Consider the following 24072-nt stretch of genomic DNA (forward strand, 5'->3'; position numbering starts at 1 on the left):
TTACTATGTGCTATTAAGTGTTTTTAAAAAAGCAAGTTGGAAAAGGGAAATACAGTTCATACTTAATTTTCTTTTTATTTTATTTTATTTTACTTTACTTTAAGTTCTGGGGTACATGTGCCATGTCTTGCAGGATTGTTACATAGGTATACACATGCCATGGTGGTTTGCTGCCTCCATCCCCCCCGTCACCTACATTCGGTATTTCTCCTAATGTTATCTCTCCCCAGTCCCCCCACCCCCTGCTATCCCTCCCCTGGCCCCCCACCCATACTCAATTTTCATAAGAAAAAATATGTGCTTGTTTAATTCACATGCATAGAAGTAACTCTGGGGAGTCCATATGCCAAATATTAACAGTGTTTATCCCCAAGTGACAATGTGATGGGTGATGATTGTTTTCTGCTTTATGTTTATTTGTGTTCTGATTTTTCTATAATGATACATTAAAAGCTATCGTGCTACAAAAGAAAGAAAAAAGAGAAACCCGCCAAAATCTTTGCCTTAGAGATGAAGATTGGATCTCTCTGTTTCACATTAGATGAGTCAGTAACACTACATTTGCTCTCTGGCTTAGGGGCAAGAATCTGATCTTGTCCTTTACTAAAATACTTAAAGAACCAAGCCGAACTTTCCCACATCAAGGTAGCTCCACTGCCATTAGCATCCTCATCCCAGTGGTGTTCATTCCCTCCAGGTGCATCAGGGAAGGTTTTCCCTGAGCAAAGGATGTGATAATGCCGGATGTTGAAGTGTGCAGGCAGAGGCCCTAGGCATGCAGAGGCATACTAGGACAAGGACCCTTGCTTTGCTGTGTCTTCCAGGGTGAGAGGATTACACTGCTCCGGCAGGTAGATGAGAACTGGTATGAAGGGAGGATCCCAGGGACATCCCGACAAGGCATCTTCCCCATCACCTACGTGGATGTGATCAAGCGGCCACTGGTGAAAAACCCCGTGGATTATGTGGACCTGCCTTTCTCCTCCTCCCCAAGTCGCAGTGCCACTGCGAGCCCACAGGTATCTAAGCTTCTTGTCACTGGTTTTCATACTCAGCATGTGAGTTTTCATAGTCAACAGTGCTGATGGCACACGACCTCTCTGGGGTGGTTTTTGAGTGCTGCAATTAAAAACCGTCTGCAGAAAAGCAGACTGTACACTGGACCTTGTCTTCGTGCATACAAATGACATTTTCCAGTGCTTGGTTGAAGAAATGTTATCTCGGGGAAAAGAAGAGCTTCAGGTAATTGCTCAGGGGATAAGGTGACTAGGGAACAAGAGCCTTTATCAGTTGGTCCCTCCTGGGTAAGTTGTTGGTGTGGGTACCCCCACTGTGTCATAAATCCCATGGTCCAGCATGGTCCTCAGTCATCTTGGCCAAAGTTGGCCTGCAGAAGACAAAGGCTGAAAGAGAGGCTTCCAGGTTCTCCTCGTCAGCCGCCTAGACCAGATCCAAGGTATTTTTTGCATTCACTGGAGCCAGGTGACTGGAACAAGTAACTTAAAGCATCTCAGTCTCAGTGGGCTGAAAGGATGTAGGTTTATAAGCATAATAAGATGTTGGCTTTCCAAAACATTAATTATAAACAAACTTGTTTAGAAATATAAATTATTCCAAACGAATCCCCATTTTCTCAAAGCCAAAAAAATGTCTGAGCCTTGCGTTCAGGGTGACATGGTGGGGTGACATCCTGTGAAAGAGCCCAGCCAAACCACCATGTGAGTTGTTAGGAGGTCTGCAGAGGAACAAGAGTAGGACCCGGGGGTCCAGGGTGACCCTGAGATGCTGCCTCTTGTCTGGTCCTCTAATCGTTTCCTTCTCTCCCACCTGCTCATCACTGACCCCAGTAGAGGGTTCTTGGCAAAAAGCATTAAATGGGCTGACGCAGGGCTTCCTGCACAGTGACAGCCACATCCTGTTGTCTTATAGGACAGGGAGTGTGACTGGAGCGACATTCTGCTTTGTAAGGATGCAGAGAGCTCAACTACATTCTTACTTGACTGTGGCCAAGAGTGATTGTAAAACAAAACCACTACACTACCCATACCCCTCTCTGGAAGACTCTGCTGAGCTCCCAGAGAAAAATAAAACCCCAGGGAAGGGCCACGGGAGTGCTGGGCCACCTTTCCCCATGGTTCTGGGTCAGCGATCTGGTGCACAGGGGCGGGGCAGGCTGGGGTGGAGAGCATCCAGTGTGTCCCTTTGAAAATCTGATTCTGCAAAGCAGGCTGGCCTCATCCGTTGTTACTCTGACGGGACCTCTCTCCATCTCCACACCTCTTGCTGCTTCCTCCACCCCCTGCCTGTACACATGAGGCTCACGCTCACATGTGCTGACATGCACACTCACCCACATCCCGGTTTCTCCCCAGATGTAACCTAAGGATTTCCTTTTTGGACACCAGAGTGTCCTGCTCATCCTCTCCATTTCATTCCTCTTTATATACCCCTGGTGTTATTTTCCTTCTTTTTCCTTTATGCTGACACATGTACCTTTTGCTTCTTTCTTTTGTTTTCCTCTCTCTCTTCTTCTTTTTAAGTTTTCCAGTCACAGCAAGCTCATCACGCCAGCCCCCTCATCTCTGCCCCACTCCCGCCGAGCCCTGTCCCCTGAGATGCACGCCGTCACCTCTGAGTGGATCTCACTGACTGTGGGGGTCCCAGGCAGGCGTTCTCTGGCCCTGACCCCACCCTTGCCTCCTCTGCCAGAGACTTCTGTCTATAACACTGACCACCTCGCCTTGTCCCCGAGGGCCAGTCCCTCCCTGTCTCTCAGCCTCCCGCATTTGAGTTGGTCTGATCGTCCCACCCCACGATCAGTAGCTTCTCCACTGGCCCTACCTTCACTGCACAGAACCTACTCCCTAGCACCCAGTTCCCAGGCCTCCCTTCACATCAATGGAGACGGTGGCGTCCACCAAGATAGCTTCTCGCAGCAGCCGCCGCTGGGGAGCTCTGATAGTGTCATCTCCCAGCTTAGTGATGCCTTTAGCAGCCAGAGCAACAGGCAGCCGTGGCGCGAAGAGAGCGGACGATATGAGAGGAAAGCAGAGAGGGAGGCAGGCGAGAGAGGCCCTGGTGGACCCAAGATCTCTAAGAAGAGCTGCTTGAAGCCTTCAGACGTGGTCAGGTGCCTGAGTACTGAACAGAGACTCTCAGATCTCAACACCCCTGAGGAGAGCCGGCCCGGCAAGCCCCTGGGTAGCGCTTTTCCAGGAAGTGAGGCTGAGCAGACAGAGCGGCATAGAGGTGGCGAGCAGGCGGGGAGGAAAGCTGCTCGCAGAGGTGGGAGCCAGGTAGGACTGCAGCATGCTGCGTGTGCACTTGGCGTCTCACTTGGCAGGGTGGGCTGCACGTCTCGCCCCTGGTCCATCTACGGAGGCCAAGTGAATGCTGGTGAGACCATTTGCTTGCCTCAGGAGCAAAGAGATGGCTCCAGAGGGAATGGGGGGCCGGGGAGGGGGGGACGTGAATTCAGGTGCCAGGACTGGATACAGTTGGAGGAAAAGGACAGGCTATATCTGGCCACTTGAGGTCATTGGGAAGTTATCTCTACTTTGGATGCCTCCTGGCCTGCCTCTCGTCCCATGTATGCCTTGGAGATGAGCTCGGTTTGCTTTGACTAACACAGCTGAGAACACCAGGCTTCGGTGTGGTGTGGTGTGGTTTGGTTTTATGTAAGATGCACTTTGTTTCCATAACTCATGGTGCTCTGCTAGTGCTCGGTTCTGTCAGGTCTTTGTCCTGTCTTGTGTTTGTGTGGGAATGCAGGGCCTTTGTTTGCCATGAAACAAAGGCATTTTGGTTCTGGAGAAGAGAATGCAGGTCTCCTGGGGCCCTGATGATGTGGGGTATCATTGAATAGGCACCCCAGGGTTTTGGGTGAGTGTCCCATCTTATCTCTGTGTCAGCTACAAAGATTTCAGCATTTGGACAAAGGTAGCCTTGGGTGTTTTGAGGCCTGAAATTTTTTTTGGAGAAATGAACCTAGCAATTAAATAAATCACAGTTCTGATTTTGGCTATGCTGTTTACTACTGCGAAAGTCAAAGATTTTGGGCGCTTTCTCCAAAGCAGCCAGGAAAAGTTTTTGGATGCCAGCTTCACCTCTTACTGTATAGTGACTTGGGGGCTACTTCCCCTTTCTGTGACTCAGTTTCCTCATCTGTAAAATGGAGGTGATAAGCATCTACCTCAAAGAGTGGTTGAGAAGATTCTTTGAAATAATGTGTGTGAAAGACCTAGTATAAGGGCTTATGATCCTGGGAACATGATCAGCACTTCATAAATGGAAGCTACAGAGCGACTATCTTGGGTGATCTAGAACTGCTTCTAGAACTGGGAGTATTCTTAGAACCTCCTTAGACCCAAATTGAGTTCCTGAAGATGTCTCCAAGCCATTTATTAAGTATCTAGTATGTATAATATCTACAGTAAATAGTGCTTTACCCTTAGGCTTGCAACTTCAGTTTCCCTTTGAGGCTGTAGTTATTCAGTCTATCAATACGGCCTGCAGTTACCAGCCTCTGGGCAGAATACAAGGGTCATTGGTCTCTCCTCTTGGGGAGCCTAAGTTCAAGGCTCCTCAAAACAATGAGGAGCCTAGCAAACACAGCAATATCACCAGGGCAATAATAGAGACATGCTCAGAGGACCCAGGAGCACAGAGGCCTGAGACACACTAGGCCAGACCTCCAGCTCCAGCCAAGCACATGTGGGCCCATGGGCCAACACATCAGGAGTGGGGATCACTCAGGGTGAGCCAGCAATGGGGCAGTTTATAAGAAATCAGGCTTAGCCTTTTGCTAGAAAGCCACTTAACCTCTAACATGCGAAGCAGGAGTGGAAGCAGCCGGTCCCTGGTAGGGTAGTCATAAGGATTCAGTGAGGTAATTAATGGAAGGTGTTGCTTGGCATGTGCCAAGGCTCCATATGTAAGGTCTCCTGCTGCTATGTGGGCCCGCAGGAAAGCAGCAATACCTGGCAAAGGCTTTTCCTGGCCCTGAAACAGGTTGAGGAATAAATGGAAGAGGTGGTGAAGTGGCTAATGGAAAAGTATTAAACGTCTCTGACACAGGAACAATTCTATAAACGCTCTAAGTCAACCCAGCGCTCCCAGGGACCTCCTTATCGTCAGTGGTGAGTCATCATCCCGGCCCAATTCCAGCATCCCGTGTGTACAGGAAGTGCGCACGGTGCCGGACCTCCGGGTAAGGTTAGGGGTATATGCTTCCTGCTTCCTAAGGCAGGATAGGAGTGGAGTAGCTGGCAATACTGAAGATTATGTTGATTGGAAAGCCAGAGTTGTTGAAACTTGGTGTTCCTTTCTTGGTGGGTCTCCAGACCCCAAGTGTACCGCTTCCTGTCCCCTCCCTTCCTCCTGGCCTCCTGGCACAAGCCCCTTCTCTATGGGTGTGCCCAGGCTGTGGCCTGGGGCTCGCTCCCCCTTGAGAGCTGGCGTTGGTGTGAAAAGGGCCGCTGCCCACACCTCCCCTTTAGCCCCCTCACTTTCCCCTCCTGTGGCTGGAGCAGGAGTTGACAGCTCTGGAAACGGGGTCCTTCAGAAGGGGCTGCTGTGTCTTGGGCCCCCTTTGGGTGACAGACATGCTAAAAATGGAAAGGACTTGTATGACAACTGTTCTCTGGCAGCCCCATCAGGATGACGTGACCACAGTCTGTGTTGCTTATTTGGAAAAATGCATTCCAGACCAGTTCGTGTATCAAGAAAATTGTCAGCCATTGTTTTCCTTACTGAACTAAAAGTTCACTTTCATTGTAGGTATTGGGGTGGTAGGTTGAGAATTAACCAATAATGAGAGGGAATTTTACCTGAGAACCTTAAATGAAAAGATATTCTGAAATGTTATGATCATTTACTCTTTCAAGCATTTAGGATGTTCCATGCACTTTGCTGCAAGAGATAGAGAGGGGTGAACAAAATCAAGGCTTCCATTTAGATGTAACTTCTAGGAAGCTGTTGGGGCCAAGGGAAAGTTTTCCTTTTGTCCTTTGAAGTTTTCCCTAAAAAAGCAAAATTTTTTTTCTTTTCTTTTCTTTCTTTTTTTTGAGATGGGGTTTCACTCTGTCACCCAGGCTGGAGTGCAGTGGCATGATCTCACTGCAACCTCCACCCCCAGGTTCAAGAGTCCTCTCACCTCAGCCTCCACGAGTAGCTGGGACTACAGGCACATACCACCATGCCCAGGTAATTTTTGTATTGTTTGGTAGAGACAGGGTTTCATCATGTTGGCCAGGCTGGTCTCAAACTCCTGACCTCAAGTGATCCGCCTACCTTGGCCTCCTGGGATTACAGGTGTGAGGCACCATGCTCGGCCAAGAAGCAAATTAATAGAAGAAAAGGCATACAGATTTATTTGATAATAGTTTTATGTGAAATGGGATCCTTCAGAATGAAGACCCAACCACCCAATGGGGTGCAGAAGCTTATACCATCTTGAGGCTACAGGAAGAATGGGGGCTCAGAGGATGGCAAAAGACAGGTTATGGCGGTAAATCAGATTTAAGCAGCAAGACAGGTTATGGGAGGAGAAAAGTGAAGGCTTGGCTGGCAAAGGGGGTTATGTAGATGAAAGCTCACAGGTAGCAGCCTCAGAGAGAATAGATAGTAAATGTTTCTTTTTGGCCTTTAAAGGTGTCAGACTGTCAGTTAATCTTTTCTAGATCTAGACAAAGGAAAGCCTCAGAAAAATCCTGGCTGCATTGGTGCACTGATGCAGCCAGGATTTGTATTTGTATTTTCCTCTACAAATACAAGTCTCCTGCATGAAAGGCAGCTTTGCAGAGCTACCTCTTTTTGCTGGCTCTCTGACAGCCATCTCAAAATATGTCAAAGAAATATATTTTGAAGTAAAATATTCTGATTTCATTTAATGCCTTTCCTGACAGCCTCCCCTTCCCCTGCATGACTGGATTCAGTGCTCTGACTTTGTGCTGCCACAGCCCCTGCGGTGGTCTGGGTGAGCCTCTCTCTGCCCCCTTTGCTTGCCTGTGTTCCTGTAGAGTATCAGTGCTCCAAGGGTGGGACCATGATACCTGATATATGGAAGGCACTCAGTGAATATTTGCCGAATGAACAAAAAAACACAGACCAGACACGGTGGCTTACACCTGTAATCCCAGCACTTTGGGAGGCTAAGGCAGATGTGTCACTTGAGGTCAGGAGTCTGAGGCCAGCCTGGCCAGCATGGCAAAACTCCACCTATTCAAAAAATACAAAAATCAGCTGGGTGTGGTGGTGCACACCTGTAATCCTAGCTACTTGGGAGGCTGAAGTGGGAGAATCACTTAAACCCAGGAAGTGGAGATTGCAGTGAGCAGAGATAGGACCACTGCACTCCAGCCTGGGTGATAGAGCAAGACCCCGTCTCAAAAAAAGAAAAGACAAATAATGACTGACCCCAACTAAAGGATTTTAGGACCTCCACTGGGGGAGTAAGACCTGTTCACAAAGAATTATAATGCAAATAAGGAAAGACAGTCACAAACATACACTCTGGAAGTTCAAGATGGGGAGAAATAATAAGCAACTGGGGAGGAGGGTGGTTACCTGGAGACTTCAGGAAAAAATTGCTGGGCAGGGTGTCAGAGCCCCAGCATCGGGAGGTGGTTGACTTGAGTGCTGGTAAGAAGAACTGACTGATAACAATATAGGTTTGAAGAAGGAAAGTTTATTAGAAAGAAAGAACACTGAAAAAGGATGCAGCGCGGCAGTCAGTGAGAAAGGACCAAGCACACTGTGGTGGATTTTCTTTGGGGGCCTTTAGGCGAGAGCTTAAGGGTAATTTGGACCATACTAGCCACATAGTTAATGATAAATGATTACATCTGTAGATGATTTGGTGCCTTAATGTCAGCAAGGGTTGCCCAGTGAGTTTTGGCATGGCATTCCAGAGATGTGTAGAAATTCTAGTTACTTATAATATTGGGGGGAAAGAAATCTGGAGCCAGATGCCTGCTTTAAATGATAGGGAAGCCTAATTACTTCTTATTTTCCCAGATAAGGAATTTAGCCTGTTTGATGGTCACCAGGTGGTTTTTGCTCCCTTCTAAACTTCTCAGATAAAGAATTTTTGCCTGCTAGATGGTGATTTTGCTCTCCTCAAAAAAGTAGCATTTAATTTGAGCCTTAAAGAATAAGATTTTCGGCCGGGCGCGGTGGCTCAAGCCTGTAATCCCAGCACTTTGGGAGGCCGAGGCGGGTGGATCACGAGGTCAAGAGATCGAGACCATCCTGGTCAACATGGTGAAACCCCGTCTCTACTAAAAAAAATACAAAAAATTAGCTGGGCATGGTGGTGTGTGCCTGTAATCCCAGCTACTCAGGAGGCTGAGGCAGGCGAATTGCCTGAACCCAGGAGGCGGAGGTTGCGGTGAGCCGAGATCGCGCCATTGCACTCCAGCCTGGGTAACAAGAGCGAAACTCCATCTCAAAAAAAAAAAAAAAAAAAAAAAGAATAAGATTTTCCCACAGGGGTACAGCAGGAGGGTCAAGGCAGATAGCCCAAGCAAAGGCCCAGAGGTAGGACCATGAAAGGTGTACATGGAGAATGAAGCATTCCTGTTTGTTAAAACGTGGGCTCTGAATGAAGCCCCTCCCCACCAACAGGCTTTTTGTGAGCAATTGGCTGTTTATTTACCCCAGTGTGGGCGGGCTGAGTCCGAAAAGAGAATCAGCAGAGGGCGGTGGGATAGGAGCTGGTTTTATAGCTTTGGGGTAGGCAGTGGAAAGTTACAGAAGTTACAGTTGAGGGTGGTTTTTGCAAACTGGGAGAGGGTCTTAGGGTCTGGAGTCACAAGGTTGTTCAAAGTCAGTTCACAAAGTCTAATTGCCTTATCAGTTGAGGCAGGAATACGGAACACTAGAGAATGTCTCAAGTTAATTAGGCACTGCAAGGTTAATCATTCTTCTTCTTTTCATGGTCTTCCAGTTACTTCCGATTTTCTAATTCCTGGAGGCCCTCTAGAGGTGTACATGCTGGTCACAGGGGTTGCCATGGTGTCCATGGTGCCGCCAGTCAGCCTAAAAGACCTTGCACTGGTTTGGGTGAGGCTTCTGGTGTCCACAGGTGAATAGAAAGAGGGGGGTTCTGGAGAAGCTTATGTCAGGAGTCACGGTGACCCTTTGAATCAGTCACCTGCCCACCTCCCTCAACTCTGCAAACATGTGAACACTTCCTTTGAAATGGTTTGACTTTTCACTCCTGAACTGGTTTCACATTGGGTCAGTTGCTTATGTTTTTAGGTGCGTTTTTTTTCTGAACAGCGGAAGAGGGTGAATGAAATGAATGCAAGGGTCTTCAGGGAAATCAGGGTGGGGTGGGAAGAGCACTAGATTGAGAGTCCGGTTTCCAAGTTCTAGCTCCAGCTCTGCCACTGGCTTGCCAAGTACCTTTGGTTGAGTCAATTCTCTTTTCTGACAGTGTCTCTGTCCATAAACAAAAGATGCAGATAAGAGAAATGCCATTCTTTTTAGGCTTGCTATCCTCTGATTAGGTGAAAATCCTGCATGAATTTCAGTTGAAATGAGAAAGAAGAACACACACAAAAGTTTAAGTCTGGGGTTTATTATCAACTTACAGACCTTCACAATTTCACAGTGGAAAAATTGAAGTTTTTTCTTTTAAATTTTTTTTTTTTGATGGACAACTTAACTTATTGGATAAAAACATGCACATACAAAATGCCCAAGCATTCAGAATTATCAGCCAAGTTCTTGGATTTTCTTGGGCACAGTTTTGGCCAATAACATTTAGAACAATCAAGAAAGTAGGCTGGGTGTGGTGGCTCATGCCTGCAATCCCAGGACTTTGGGAGGCCAGGGTGGGCAGATCACTTGAGGTCAGGAGTTTGAGACCAGCCTGGCCAAGATGGTGAAACCCTGTCTCTAATAGAAATAGAAAAATTAGCCAGGTGTGGTGGTGCACATCTGTAATCCCAACTACCCAGGAAGCTGAGGCATAAGACATGCTTAAACCCAGGACGTGGAAGTTGCAATGAGCCAGGATCATGCCACTGCACTCCAGCCTGGGTGACAAAGCGAGACTCTGTCTTAAAAAAAAAAAAAAGGTAAACAAAGAAAAGGAAAGTAAGCGGGGGACAGGTCCAAAGGTAGTAAGTTATCTCAATTCATTGTTCACAGTCAGTTATAGATCAAACTGATTGTTTCATTAAAAAAAAGAAAAAGAAAGTGAAGGGAAGATCATCTTGAAAATCCCATCATTTATTTGCACGATCAAATATTTACTGAGTTGCTCCATGACAGAAGCACTATTTGCTGACTGGCATCCGGCCTTGGTTTTTAAGAGTTTTGAAAATTTGTGAGAGTACCTCTTAAAATTTTTGAATTAAAAAGAATATTTAGAGACCTTCTACTCCAGTCACTGATAACTTTTTCTGGATCATGGAACCTTTGAGAATCTGAGGTCAGCTGAGGACTCTTGGCCAGTAGTTTGGTGAAGAGAGTGACACAGTTTTCATCGTTTCAAGAGGCCCTCACCCGAGTCCATCTGTGAGTTCTCCAAGAGTCCACAGACCACCAGGTTAAGAACCTACCGTCTTTCACAGTGAGATGAGAAACCCACAGCCTGAGGAAAGTGACCAAACTTTTGTGATGTCAGTTTGGTTCCTAAAGGGAAGGAAGCTAATCAAATATCAGTATACAGGAAAGCTATGTGTCCTCAAAGCCTGTGTCTAAGAAGCATGAGAATAGACTATAGACTTAGAGAAAAGAGAGGAGGGAACGTGACTCAACTGAAGACAGAAAGATGTGACTTCAGAGGGAACACTTCTCAACACAAGGAAACTAGGTGAGTTCCCAGAAAGATAAGAAGAGAGGCATAGTCCTGCCTTGAGGATGGCAGTCAGAAATAGAAGAGGAAGCATGTGATGTAGCAAGAAAAAAAATAAATTTCAAATGTTAAGATACTCAAGTAAATGTAGGAAACATCTTCCTTTGACTCACTCAGAAGGGAAATCTCTAAATAGAAGGGTTTAACAGCTTACGGGGTGGGGAGAGACATTGGCTGCAGTACTTACAAAAATAAGCAGCAGGTATTCTCTCAACACTAATGGTAGGGAACTGGCTGGGCATAGTGGCTCATACCTATAATCCTAACACTTTTGGAGGCCAACATAGGAGGATCTCTTGATCCCAGGAGTTTGAGACCAGCCTGGGCAGCATAAGGAGACTATGTCTCTACAAAAATAAAAGCATCAGCTAGACATGGTGGCGAGTGCCTGTGGTTCCAGCTACTTGGGAAGCTGAGATGGGAAGATTGCTTGGGTTTGGGAGGTCAAGGCTACAGTGAGCCATGATCACACCACTGTACTCTAGTCTGGACAACAGAGTGAGAGAGTGAGACCCTGTCTCAAAAAAAAAAAAAAAGGTAAGGAAATAAGACCCAGAGCTAAAGTGTCTGCCCTTATAAAGGTGTAAGGAGAATGGTGCATGCATGTTAGTAGAAAGTCCAGCCACAGGGTATTGGACAAATTAAGGTGACCTGTTGGTCAGCATCTCTTTCTAGCTCCTCTGATACCTTCCTCTGGCAGAGCACAAACCTCAAAGGTTGGAGTATGGTGGAATGCATAGACCTTGGAGTCTGAGAGATGGATGTCCCAATACTAACTGTTCACATTCCCAACTCAGACACATGAGGTCTTAGTTTTCTCATTTGTAAAATGAGGTAAATGTTGACCACCTTCTTGAGTTCTGAGAATTAAATGAAATATAATAGAGATGAAAGCAGCTAGCGCAGAGCATGTAATGGGACCATAGATACTTATGTGATGTTGAGGTACCAGGGAAATGAAACAAAAGTAGTTTACTTTATCCACCTTACCCTGTTCCACCTAAGAAAGAAAAATGGGGGGAAAAGGGAAGAAAGTAGAGAATGGAAAAATTATTGTACTTTGGGTTACACAAATCTAGAATTTAGAAAATTTGGAATTTGTGCTTCCACAAATTAGTCTCTTCTACCTTCAGCATAAAGGTGTACGCTATTCTTGGAAAGCCTTTGGTTTCTTCACACTTGACTATGTATCTGCCATTACTTCCCTTAGTATTTTATGAAAGAAAGAGAAGACTTTATGATACTCTACGAAGAGAAGGCAATAAGTGTAGTATTGTAATCAGATTCAAATTACAACAAAGTTAATGTGTTGTCTAGGGAGTCATTTGCTAGGAGATAAAATCTAGGTGATAAGCAATTGAACTAGTTGCTTATAATTAATTTTGTATTTAAGCTGTGATCTTTTTCTCAGTAAACTCAATAACATAACTCAGTGGAATCAGAGGCTGTTTTGAGGGTGATCTGGTGGTTTCCTGGAGCTGAAACCCAGGAGGCTGAATTGTTCGGGACTTTCTACTCCTCTAGCAGAGTTTGCCCATCAGTAGGTGCAAATCTTCTATCACTATCCTGGGGCAACCACTTGGGATAATTCCAGAAGTGAGCACTACATCTGTATCTAGAAGCTGCAGTCAAAAGCCTTCCCCCACCCAGTCTTCAGTAAGCAATGAGTAGAGTGCTGCCTCCGTTAAGCCAAGTCAGCCGTACCCACTTCTACTTCTTAACCCATAGGACAGGCACATTGCAGTCATGGAGCATTAGAGCCAAAAAAGACATTTATGTAAATTATGTCCAATCCTCTTATGTATTTTAGAACTTGAAGTCCTAAGAAGTTAAGCATTTTGTTCACAAGTAATCAATTAGTATAGGGCATGGCCTGGAACCCACATTTTCTCACTGTGCCGCTGGGAGGTCATGGTCGGTCACCAGAAAGGTGGGGTGGGGTCTCAGAAGACTTGGGGTGTGAGACGACTAGAGGAATCCCATCTCTGTGAGACTCAGGCAGGTTAGGGGAGCAGCAGAGCCTTGTGCTATTTCTAGAGGGGATTTGGGGCCATAGAGAAGTTGAGTTTCTCTGTCCTGTCCACATCTTCAGGACTTCCTGCTGTTCTGTAGCCTATATGCAATTTATTTGGGCCCACAAGGGCTTGGCACACACCCAAAGCTGGAAGAGGATGCTTAGTAACTCTGCGGTAGTGCCAGGTGTTCTGTGGATCCAGAGGGATTAACAGCTCCAGGGAGGCTAAGATCTGATTTCTCGGGGATTTCTGTGAACTGAAAGTAGAAGGGCAATAGCAAGGACACATGCAGGGTCACCCACTTGGGGAGGATGAAACAAGCACTCCAGGCCAGGAGAGGCGACTTGTGTACAAATACGGAAGAAAGCAGTTTCTGGATCAAGGACTGTCACCTGCTTACTATTAACAGTGGAAAGGAGGGGAGTACAGTGTGTGTATATTTGTGTATGTGTGTGTGTGTGTGCATGTGTGTGTGTGTGTGTGTGTGTGTGTATGCAGGCATGCACTAGGCTGGTTGTTTTTGTGAACACGTGAAAAACTGGAATGAGTCACCAGAGTCGGAAATGTCCTTAGCATGAGATAATATTCCCTTTATTCTTAACCTTAGATGAAGTCCTCATTTAGAACTTGCATCTTCTCTTAGGCTTAAATAAGGGCAGATGCTAAGGACCTGGGGAGGGTTCAGAGCAGCACTGTCTAGTAGAAATATAATGTGAGCCACATGTGTGATTTTAAAATGTTCTAGTAGACACAGTAAAGTGGAACAACTGAAATTAATTTTAATATATTATAACCTAATATATCTAAAAATTATTACTGATATTTTACATTCTTTATTTTATACTAATTTTTTGAAATCCAGTGTATACTTTCATATACACTGGATATAGTGTATATGAAATGTATAGTACATTTCACTTCATATCTGCCACATCTGAAGTGTCCAACAGCCAGCTGTGGCTACTGGCTATCATCTTGGACAGGACAGGTCCAGAAGAAGCACCGTATAAAGCTGTGAAGTGATTAGAAAATGGGGACAGGAAAAGAAAAAAAAATACCTAGAGGGGGAAAAAATCTTAGGGTAAACAGCCTTCAAAATGAAGGGCTGATTCTTGTGATGGGCAGTAATGGTCTCCATTTCCACTTAGGTTCTACTTCCATGCCATGTCTTCATCCCCTGAAAAAAACTGGTTTACATTTCAGTTATATGTGCTATTTCACTTAAATCTAAACAGAGAGAAATTGAGTCTTAGCTAATAGAATAAATGTTTATCTTGCCTTCTTCCTTCATTTATTCAACAAACCCTGAGTGAGGTACCCAGTCATCCCTACCTCTCAGGAATGGGGTTGTTTGTACCATACAGATGTTAAAGTTATGATGATGATGATCGTTAGCTTTGGGTATGGCCTGAGACCAAGGAAGGTACAAGGTGGGCCTCAGTATCCCATCCTTTCCAGTACTGAAGTTCACGGTTAATGATCAGACACTATTCTGTATGCCATATCTTTTATATAAGGAAATGCCTTTGAACACCTTGAGTTAAAAGTATACAAGAAGGGAATGATAGCTAGTGCCTGTTTTCAGATGAGACAGAAATTGGGTGTTGCTATCATAGTTACACAAGCAATCTAATCATGACCCAAGAGGTGGGTGGCAGGTGGTATATGGAGATTAGACATCAAAGGGCTCAGCTCTCACACTGCCTTGTGCAACAAACCTCACAAGGTCAGCTCCCAGCCACCTGGCAAAGGCCCGACGTTCTGAGACATTGTAGAAGAAGCATGAAATGGCCCCTTTAGTTTTGTTTCTTCCTTTACTCCTGTCAGAATCCAAGGTGACTGGTTTGAGTGACTGCAGTTTAGAAGGGGTTTGGAGAACTTGAAGATGCTTCCTGAAAGGACAAGAGAGTGTAGAAGTGGGGCTGAGTGTGGTGGCTCATGCCTGTAATCCCAGCACTTTGGGAGGCCGAGGTGGGCAGATCATTTGAGGGCAAGAGTTTGAGACCAGCCTGACCAACATGGTAAAACTCTGTCTCTACTAAAACTATATTAGCTGGGTGTGGTGGCCTGTACCTGTAATCCCAGCTACTTGGGAGGCTGAGGCAGGAGAATTGCTTGAACCTGAAAAGCAGAGGTTGCAGTGAGCTTAGATTGTGCTACTGCACTCCAGCCTGGGTGACAGAGCAGGACTCCTTCTCATAAAAAAAAAAAAAAAAAAAAAAAAAAAAAAAATTGGTGCCTGGGCTGGAACTTCTCTGAGCCTTAAATTCCTTGTTCTGCACTCCTGAAGTCAGAAGCTTAGTACAAAAGTCAGATATGTAATGGACCTATATCTGCTTATAAAATATCAGGTTCTTTTTAATATATCTGATTCACTGATCCTATTTTCAGCACCAAATTATTTGCTAGACAATTGGTTCCAGTCACTCCTTTGGGATGAATGAAGTTGATTGAAAGATGCTAGGTTACCGTAAGCTATGGAGATCTTGCCAGGAGATTGTTTACATCCTCTCTTTATACCACATTTGACCTGAGGTCATGAGGCCACCATGGAATTTGGAAATACTTTGTTTTTTATGAGTACGTTTGTTTTCATGAGGTGTGACCCAGACCACCGGTCTTGGGATGCTGTAACCAAAGAATCTCAATGTGGGGCAGTTGAGGTCCACTGCACCCTTGCTGCCTAAAGTTGGTCTGTGAACCAGCAGCGTCTGCACTACCAAATAGAAATGCAGAATCTCACAATATAGCCCAGGTATATCAAGTCAGAGTCTACATTTTAACAGGATCCCAAATGATAGCTGCATACATTAAAGTTTAAGAAGCATGGCTCTACAATATCCCAATTAGTCATAGTCCACAGCAACCTCAGGTTAAACAGCTGCCATGGCAGGCAACTCATTTCCTCTTGAGGCAGCCCCTTGTATTGCTGGACTATTCAAAAGTTCTCCCTTTTGTCAAGTTGAAATCTGTATGTCATTGTCACCCACTCAAAGTGCCCAGAATAAGTTTCATTCTTCTGAAAGCCCGCATAGAAGGTGCTTGGAAATGTCCATTTCTTTCCTTTGTGTTATGGACACCTTAATCCAGAGGCAGTGAGTGGAGGGTGGGTGGTGAGTGGAGCCACAGAAGGTCAGCTTCCAGTCACCTGGCAAAGACCTAACATCCAGAGTCATTGTAGAAGAAGCATGTCATGGCCCCTTTAGTTCTGTCTCTTCCTTCACTCCTGTCAGAGCACAAGGTGACTGGTTTGAGTGACTGCACTTTAGAAGGGGTTTGGAGAACCTGAAGAGGCTTCCCAAAAGGACTGGGGTATTGTGGAGATGCCTGCCATGGAAGTTAGTCCTGCAGGGTGTGCTATTGAATGAGGACATTTACAGTAGAGATGAACAGGAGGGGGTGGTCTGGTGGAGTGGAAAGAGCAGCCAAGCCACTTTACCTCTTACTGGCTGTGTGATGTTGAGGAATGCACGAAACCCCTCTGAGCATCAGCTTCCTGGGTTTTTTAAGAAAGCAGAGATAAACCCTGTCCTGCCTGACTCCAGGGTTTCTGAGGGACTCACTGAAGATGAGTTCAGTGAGCACACTGATAAGGTAGAAGATGGTCTGAGGATGAAAGACAAGGTCAGGTGGGACAGTAGATGAAACCAGGAGACAAACCTACCACTAACTTGCTGTGTAACCTCAAGGGAGGCTCTCACTCTGTCTGTGTCTCTCTGTGAAACAGTAGGGCATACACAAAAGATTTCTTTTTTTTGAGACGGAGTTTCACTCATGTTACCCAGGCTGGAGTGCGATGGCGCGATCTCGGCTCACCGCAACCTCCGCCTCCTGGGTTCAGGCAATTCTCCTGCCTCAGCCTCCTGAGTAGCGGGGATTACAGGCACTCACCACCATGCCCAGCTAATTTTTTGTATTTTTAGTAGAGATGGGGTTTCACCATGTTGACCAGGATGGTCTCGATCTCTTGACCTCGTGATCCACCCGCCTCGGCCTCCCAAAGTGCTGGGATTACAGGCTTGAGACACCGCGCCCGGCCCACAAAAGATTTTTAACTACCTGTCTAGAAGGCCCTGGAGCTGTGGCCTACTTTTTTTTTTTTTTTTCTCTGAGACAGGGTCTTGCTTTGTCACCCAGGCTGGAGTGCAGTGGTGCAATCATGGCTCACTGCAGCCTCAATCTCCTGGGCTCAGTTGATCCCAAGGAGCTGGGACTATAGGTATATGCTGCCACACCTGGGTAATTTTTGTATTTTTTGTAGAGACGGGGTTTTGCCATGTTGCCCAGGTTGGTCTCCAACTTCCAAGCTTAAGCAGTCCTCCCGCCTTGACCTCCCAAAGTGCTGGGATTACAGGCATTAGCCACCATGCCGGGCTGGCCTGTTGCTATTATTGCTTGTTACCTGGAAGATTTTTTTTCAAGGATGGCTCTTCAAAGTATTTATTTAGAAAAAATTCCTAGAGCTTGGAATTGAATCCTCTCTGAGGGACATAGTTCCAAACATTCTTCCAGTGAAGGCTTGGCCCCTGCAGTGGAAGCCCCACTCAAAAGGCGGGTCTGCTTGGCCATGTTTGCATCTGTGTTTCTATGTCAGCACGTGGTACCTGGGTTGGTAAGTGAAGAGTGACAGTTTGGTCACATACAGTCCTATTTCTGGAAGCAAGTTCTGTCCTACAAGCTATCTGAACTCATCTCATACCTCACTGGAGTATGTCATGTGCAGATTTTCCAGGGGAATGGTCTTGGTTGATACTTCAGATATTGCCAAGGAAGTTTTCAAAAATGTTATCCCCTGTTTCAGTTTTTATAAGTTCTGAAATATAGCAGACCTGATGGTTCTATGAGCTTGCTCTGCTGGAAGGAGCTTCCAGTCAATAAAATAACTGAAGCTGGCTTTGGGTTCAACAGCCTCCCCTAGATGCTTACTAGCTGAGTGTGAGAAGACCAATGTGTGTGGAGGGACATGGCTAAGACGGCCTTTCTGTGTCTGTCTCCTACCAATCTGGGGACCCTGTGGTGTTCATCCTCACTTCACTGCAGCCATGTTTCCAATTTCCCATTTCATTTCCTGGATGCTTGCTTCTAACTCTACATTTGCATTTTCTTCTGTGCACCCACCGTGTTGTTGTGGAGACTTGGTGGCCATAGGCCGCCAGTATCCGGTGTCATCCAAGCGTGATGGTGTGGTACGTGGATTTGCTCATGCTTTTATTTTGAATCCTTTCCAATGTGACATCTGCTAAAATGTCTCCCTTATAATTTGCTTGGTGATCACAGCTTTCTCATCATTCATTGAGAGCAGGACCTGATCTCACAGAATCTGAAAAGAGCTATGTGGTAAGATGCCTGTTGAATAAGACTGCAGCTTTTCTAAAGAGAATCCTTACTGATCCTTCTAGAATCTAGACTAGAGTGATGCCTGGTTAACCCACAGAACCATTATTTACAAGAATTCTGTGGCTGTTGTAGTAGAGCGAGATGTTAGGCCATTCCCTTACCCCAACCCCTGGAAAAAAGCAGAGGAGTGTAGAGACAATATTTCTACTCTGCCTATATGTGGGATTAAATTAATATATTAGTGCATGATTGGGGATACATACTTGCATTTCTACCCTAAAGTATTACATTTGTAACAGTTACTCACTAATGACAGGCTTGTATGCTGCTGCCTTCTTTTTTTTTTTTTTAATATTTATACTAAATTCCAAATTCTTCTGTATCTTACCTGTTTTTCCATGCTTACGCCTGGATCCCTCCTGCACTCCACTACTGGAATATCTATTTTTTTAACCTGGATCTTCAACTCTGTTTTCTCCCTGGACTTATGTGCTTCATCTGGAATGTTACATCTCTTCCTCTCTTTCTTTTTTTTGTCCCCATGTTGACTGTTTTATTGGGGTTTCTGGATATCTCGGGGCCACCTCACAGGAAGCGGTTTGCAATGAGATCATAAACATTGCCGAAAAATCTGTTCATTACTGCAGCACTGTTTCTCATCCCCTTGACTTTCATCACAAGGTATCCCCTTCTGACAATAAATCATCTTTAATCATTTCTCAGCAACCTCAAGCCCAGCAGCGAAGAGTCACCCCCGACAGGAGTCAAACCTCACAAGATTTGTAAGTATTCCTGGTGAACTTTGACTCTCATGTTCTCAGAGGACTGTTGGTTTTAGAAAGTGGGTCACTGGCTGAATGTGCGGCAGTGGTTTGCGGGAATGAGTGAATTACTCCCGTGTTCTCTGCTGAGGATTTCTAATGAAGGCCATGTTCCCCATCTGCCAAGGTGAAAACAGGTGGCAGGTAAATAAAGGCCGTCGTAGACTTCTGGGAGAAAAGCAGGTAAAGCTTAACTGCTGTAGAATGGCAAATGAGAGCTGTGCTGACTGGTTTCATTTCTAGTGTAGTGGGAACATAGAGGAAGGAAAAGTTAATTCCAATCAGCCATGAATGAAATGGTTGCTTCATTCATTTATTCATAAAAAAGATTATTGGATACCTCCTATGTTTTAAGCACATAGGAAAAAACTCTGTGCACAGAGAAAGATTTGGACCAAGCACTGAGAGACAAATTGGATTCTGAGAGCTAGAAAAGGGAGGAATATGTCTTCCCAGAGGAGAGGACCACATGTACAAAGGGATAGAATGGGTGGTATTTGGAGAACTTGAAGAGGCGTGTGTAGCTGCTGTGTACGGTTCATGGAACAGATAGAGATGAAGCTCAGAGGTGGAGTGGGACCAGATGGCAGATTCCAGAATGCAGTTGAAGTAAGTTTAGATTTTATTCTGCAGGTACTAGGGAGCCACTGAAGATTTTTGAAGTAAGAACATATTGATCAATTTTGTAATAGGGAGATAACTCTGACAACAGAGTGGAGGGTTAGATTTCATAGACCAGAGACAAAGATGTGTGTTAGGAAACATCAATCCAGCTAAGAAGCCATGAGGGCCTGAGCCAAGACAAAGCAGGCATTCTGTAACCATGGAAGTGCATATGATTACCAATGGAGATACAGGTAAAGAAGCCTAGCCAGCCGCACAGACTGGGAAGGGGCAGCAAGACATGCCGGCAGGGCTCTAAAGATGTTCGCTTTCACAGAACAGCTGCAGCATCTGGTCAGCAATGTCACCTGCCCCAGAGATGCCAAGGGTGGGAAATGAGAAATGTCCAGCAGGCATTTTCTATGGCGACTGGAAAAATCACCGTGACTTCTGATGTGGCAGTGTTAGTAGGGGTGGCAGCAGGCGCTGTGTTAGGAAGGGTCGATGGTGAGTGGAAGGCCCGGGGAGGGGAGGGGGGGCTACAGATAAAGGGAATAGTAGAGATGGGAGGTGTTTTTAGGGTGCAGAGACAAGCACATTTGTACCAGAGGAGAATGCCAACAAATGCAGATAAGATATAAGTGAAGGCAGAGCCTAGGAAGGGGGTTCAACATGGCCTGGAGAAGGGACCCTTCTTTCCTCGCATGTGGAAGCAGGGGCAGGAAGGTGAGTGGAGGCATAGAAACTGAAATCCAAGGGGAGAGGATTAAGGTGCTACCCACAGCAAATTTCCATCTCCAGAAGTCAGGGCAGAGTGAGAGCTCTCTTGGCTGAGTGCAAGGCACCAGAATTGACAGGATTGCTGGGGAAAGGACCCCATGGGACAGTGTCCTGAGGAGTATGAGGTTCATTCTAAATTAGAGCTGACTGGGGGACCCAATCAGCAAGAGTGTGGGACTTTGTGCAGTTTGTCTTCACTGTCTGGGAGTGAAAACAGAGAAGCAGATATTGGAGTTATTTCCCAGAGCTGAGGCTGGCAAAGCCGCCATAGTGGGAATTAAAGGGCCCAGGCATTCTAAGAAGCTGGCAATGGCATATATGGGGAGGCCAGCAGGGGAATCCAAATTGAGTAGGAGACAGCAGGCAAATACAGAAACATGAAAACAAAAAAGTATTTACCAATTGTGATTAATCAGTCTGCATCTCTTAATTCCTCATTTGAGACCTTCCTTCTGACAACCAGATCCATTCACCAAATTATCAATGTATTTGGATAAATATGAAGAGTGAAGTTATCCCTCTGGTTTTAGCAGAGCAGAATGAACCTCTTGTTTTTGGGAAGTGCTCCACTTGCCTGTTTCTAGTCTCTCTTGCTTGCAAACTGCAATTCATTGACATCTACTGGAAATGGTGGATGATTGGCTCATTTACAGTTTTGCCTGCTACTGTTGTGTCTCAAAGTAGTAAACAGAGTTGTGAAGTTGGTGCATAGTAGGTGCCTCTTATGTATTTGTTGAAGAAATAAATAAATAAAAACAAAGTGTTTCCTTGATGCCAAAGCAAGGATCAGATTTCACCACAAGCAGTCCAGCTGTCTCCAGTGGCTGTTAGAGCAGACAAAGCAGCACAGACCCAATACCTTAGGCCAGCTAGCAAGTAAATAAAAATCTTGCCCTCAATCTCTCACTGGGATAGAAAAAAGCAAAAAGCTTTCAAGGGTTTCAGGAAAATGACATCCACATTTAAAAGCAGTGAATGAAATGTGTTTAGGCATGTAAAGAAACTCAAGATAGTTTTGCTAAACAGTGAGGCAATTGGAATGTACTTTTAATAGCCATATATATAGCTATTATATATATGATATATGGCTATTATACACATACACTTTTTTTTTAAAACCAGTGTTTTATGTTCTCCATATGTATGACCAGACTGTGATGTCTCTGGGCCTAAATAATTTCTGATTATGCTTGATAATTTACATACATTGTCCTATATTAAGGAAAAGGCTTGGTTTACTTTAAAGCAGGGGTTCCCAACCCCCAGGCATTACCAACTGTGCTCTGCCTCCTGTCAGATCAGTGCATTAGCTTCTCATAGAAGCATGAGCCCTATTGTGAACTGCACATATGAGGGATCTAGGTTATACCCTCCTTATGAGAATCTAATGTCCCGATAGTTTCGTCCTGAAACAATCCCCACTGCCCCACACCATCTGTGGAAAAATTGTCTCCTATGGAACCAGTCCCTGGTGCCTAAAAGCATGGGGACCACTGCTTTGAAGGCAGAGGTCAGGGTAGAGTGGCAGGTGTTCTAGATAAAACTGCTTGAAATGAAACTAAGAGGCTGGGCATAGTGGCTCACACCTGTAATCCCAGCACTTTGGCAGACTGAGGCAGGCAGATCACGAGGTCAGGACTTCAATACCAGCCTGGCTGACGTGGCAAAACCCCATCTCTACCAAAAATACAAAAACTAGCCGAGCATGGTGGTGACCACCTATAATCCCAGCTACTTGGGAGGCTGAGGCAGGAGAGCCACTTGAACCCAGGAGGCGGAGGCTGCAGTGAGCTGAGATCGTGCCACTGCACCCCAGCCTGGGCGACGAGGAGTCTCAAAAAAAAAAAAAAAAAAAAAAAAAAAACAAAACAAGAAGAAGAAACTAAGGACTGATCATGGCTTGTCAGAAGTTCTCCATCCCTAAGTCTTAATTAACTTATATGTTGAATGCATCTCCTTAAATGCTAAGTTATTAGGGAAATAGTCAATAAAATATTTTATCCCCACTGATAAGTAGGAAACTCTACTGAAATGTTGATTGAACTTGTAATGAAGTTTAAAAATTCATTTTTTAATTCTGTCAACCTTTGAGTCACTTAATATTCATTTTTCTCATATATAGATTTAGCTATCAAGCATTATATAGCTATATACCACAGAATGATGATGAGTTGGAACTCCGAGATGGAGACATTGTTGATGTCATGGAAAAATGTGACGATGGATGGTTTGTTGGTAAGAATCTCATCATGCTTTTCTTACTAGTTGTGTATTGAAGGAATAACAGGGGGATATGAGCCATGCAAAAAGCAAAGCAATCTTCTATGCATAGAAAGAAGAGGCTTCTCTGCTTTTTGTGACCTCAGGAGGGCTGGGCTGCCAGTCTGTGTTGCTCTTATGATGGTGTAGATGTTGCTAATGTTGGACCTGAAACCAAATCTGCTGCACAGAAGAGCAGTGGTCAAATTTGTTAATTGGGTTTCCATTTATATTTATGTTGTGCATGTATCTAGTTTGCATTTGTAAATTTTATTTTTAAAACCCTTATGAAATAATACAAAAACATTTTGACTGAGCCTATATCTCTTACCTTGAAACTCAGGCATATGCGTAGATGTTCTAAAGACCTTATTTACTCCAGCCTTTCAATAATATTAATCAAAGCAGCCTGCTTAATTAATGGATTTGCCTTTACAAGAAGGAGAAAGATTAACATTTATTGAGATTCTGTTACAAATAAGACACTGTATTTGGTATGCTTTTATTGACATTCTCAACAAATAGCCTGGTAAGATAAGAATTATCCTCATTTATCAGATTCAAAAACTGAGGCCCAAAGAAGTTAAGTAACTATGCCCAGATCACCAAGGTAGCAAAGAATGAGGCCAAGATTTGAACTCAAGCTACCTATCTCTCCTGAAGTCTGTGTTCTTTCTGCTCAGGCATGAATATAATGTTGGGAGACACTAACCTACTCTTTGCCTCAATTTCTCTCTATACAAGTGGCTTTACCTTCATCATCTTTCTAAAGACCAGCTCTTCCCTGATTTTTCTGGCAAAGCTTTGCTAAAGCAAAGTAATATCTGAACTGGAGTGGTGAGGACAGCAAGACCTCAACGTGAATGAGAAGTCAAAAAGATTTGCCTTGTCCTCATCAGCCTCTTAAAGAATGACCGCATCCTCCCAAGGTCCCCAGAAGCCTATGGCTCTCACCACCTTGAGTCATTCTGTTCAGTAGAAAGTCAGGTCTGAGAAGTCAGTGACCACTCTAGTACAGTGCAATCCAATAGAAATGCAATGTAAGCCATGCATGAAATTTAAAATTTTCTAGAAGCCATATTAAAAAGAAGTAAAAAGAGCTGGGTGTGGTAGCTCACGCTTGTAATCCTAATTCTGAGGTCAGGAGTTGGAGACCAGCCTGACCAACATGAAGAAACCCCATCTCTACTAAAAACGTAAAGTTAGCCCGGCATGGTGGTGCATGCCTGTAATCCCAGCTACTTGGGAGGCTGAGGCAGGAGAATTCCTTAAACTCAGGAGGCAGAGGTTGTGGTGAGCTGAGATCGTGCCCTTCCATTCCAGCCTGGGCAACAAGAACAAAACTCTGTCTCAAAAAATGAAGAAGAAGTAAAAAGAAACTGGTGAAATT

General features: G+C 44.9%; 1 protein-coding gene across 50 annotated transcripts in view; it reads left to right on the plus strand.

The window, feature by feature from the left end:
• SORBS1 (sorbin and SH3 domain containing 1) overlaps positions 1 to 24072 on the plus strand; it is a 253867-nt gene that overhangs the window by 224792 nt on the left and 5003 nt on the right. For 26 of the 50 annotated variants that reach the window (XM_032245434.1, XM_032245433.1, XM_032245439.1 and 23 more), the window contains 6 exons: positions 825 to 1019; positions 2541 to 3296; positions 18160 to 18219; positions 18811 to 19001; positions 22546 to 22658; positions 22756 to 23781. In XM_032245434.1, coding sequence (XP_032101325.1) covers positions 825 to 1019; positions 2541 to 3296; positions 18160 to 18219; positions 18811 to 19001; positions 22546 to 22658; positions 22756 to 22832 — 1392 coding nt within the window. In that variant the 3' untranslated portion in view covers positions 22833 to 23781. Of the gene's footprint in view, positions 1 to 824; positions 1020 to 2540; positions 3297 to 18159; positions 18220 to 18810; positions 19002 to 22545; positions 22659 to 22755; positions 23782 to 24072 lie in introns of those variants that run through there. The other 24 variants (XM_032245475.1, XM_032245473.1, XM_032245474.1 and 21 more) reach the window with 4 other exon arrangements.

This window comes from Sapajus apella, unplaced genomic scaffold (assembly GCF_009761245.1).
Source record: "Sapajus apella isolate SASKATOON/1434 unplaced genomic scaffold, GSC_monkey_1.0 scaffold58, whole genome shotgun sequence".
Classification (NCBI taxonomy): domain Eukaryota; kingdom Metazoa; phylum Chordata; class Mammalia; order Primates; family Cebidae; genus Sapajus; species Sapajus apella.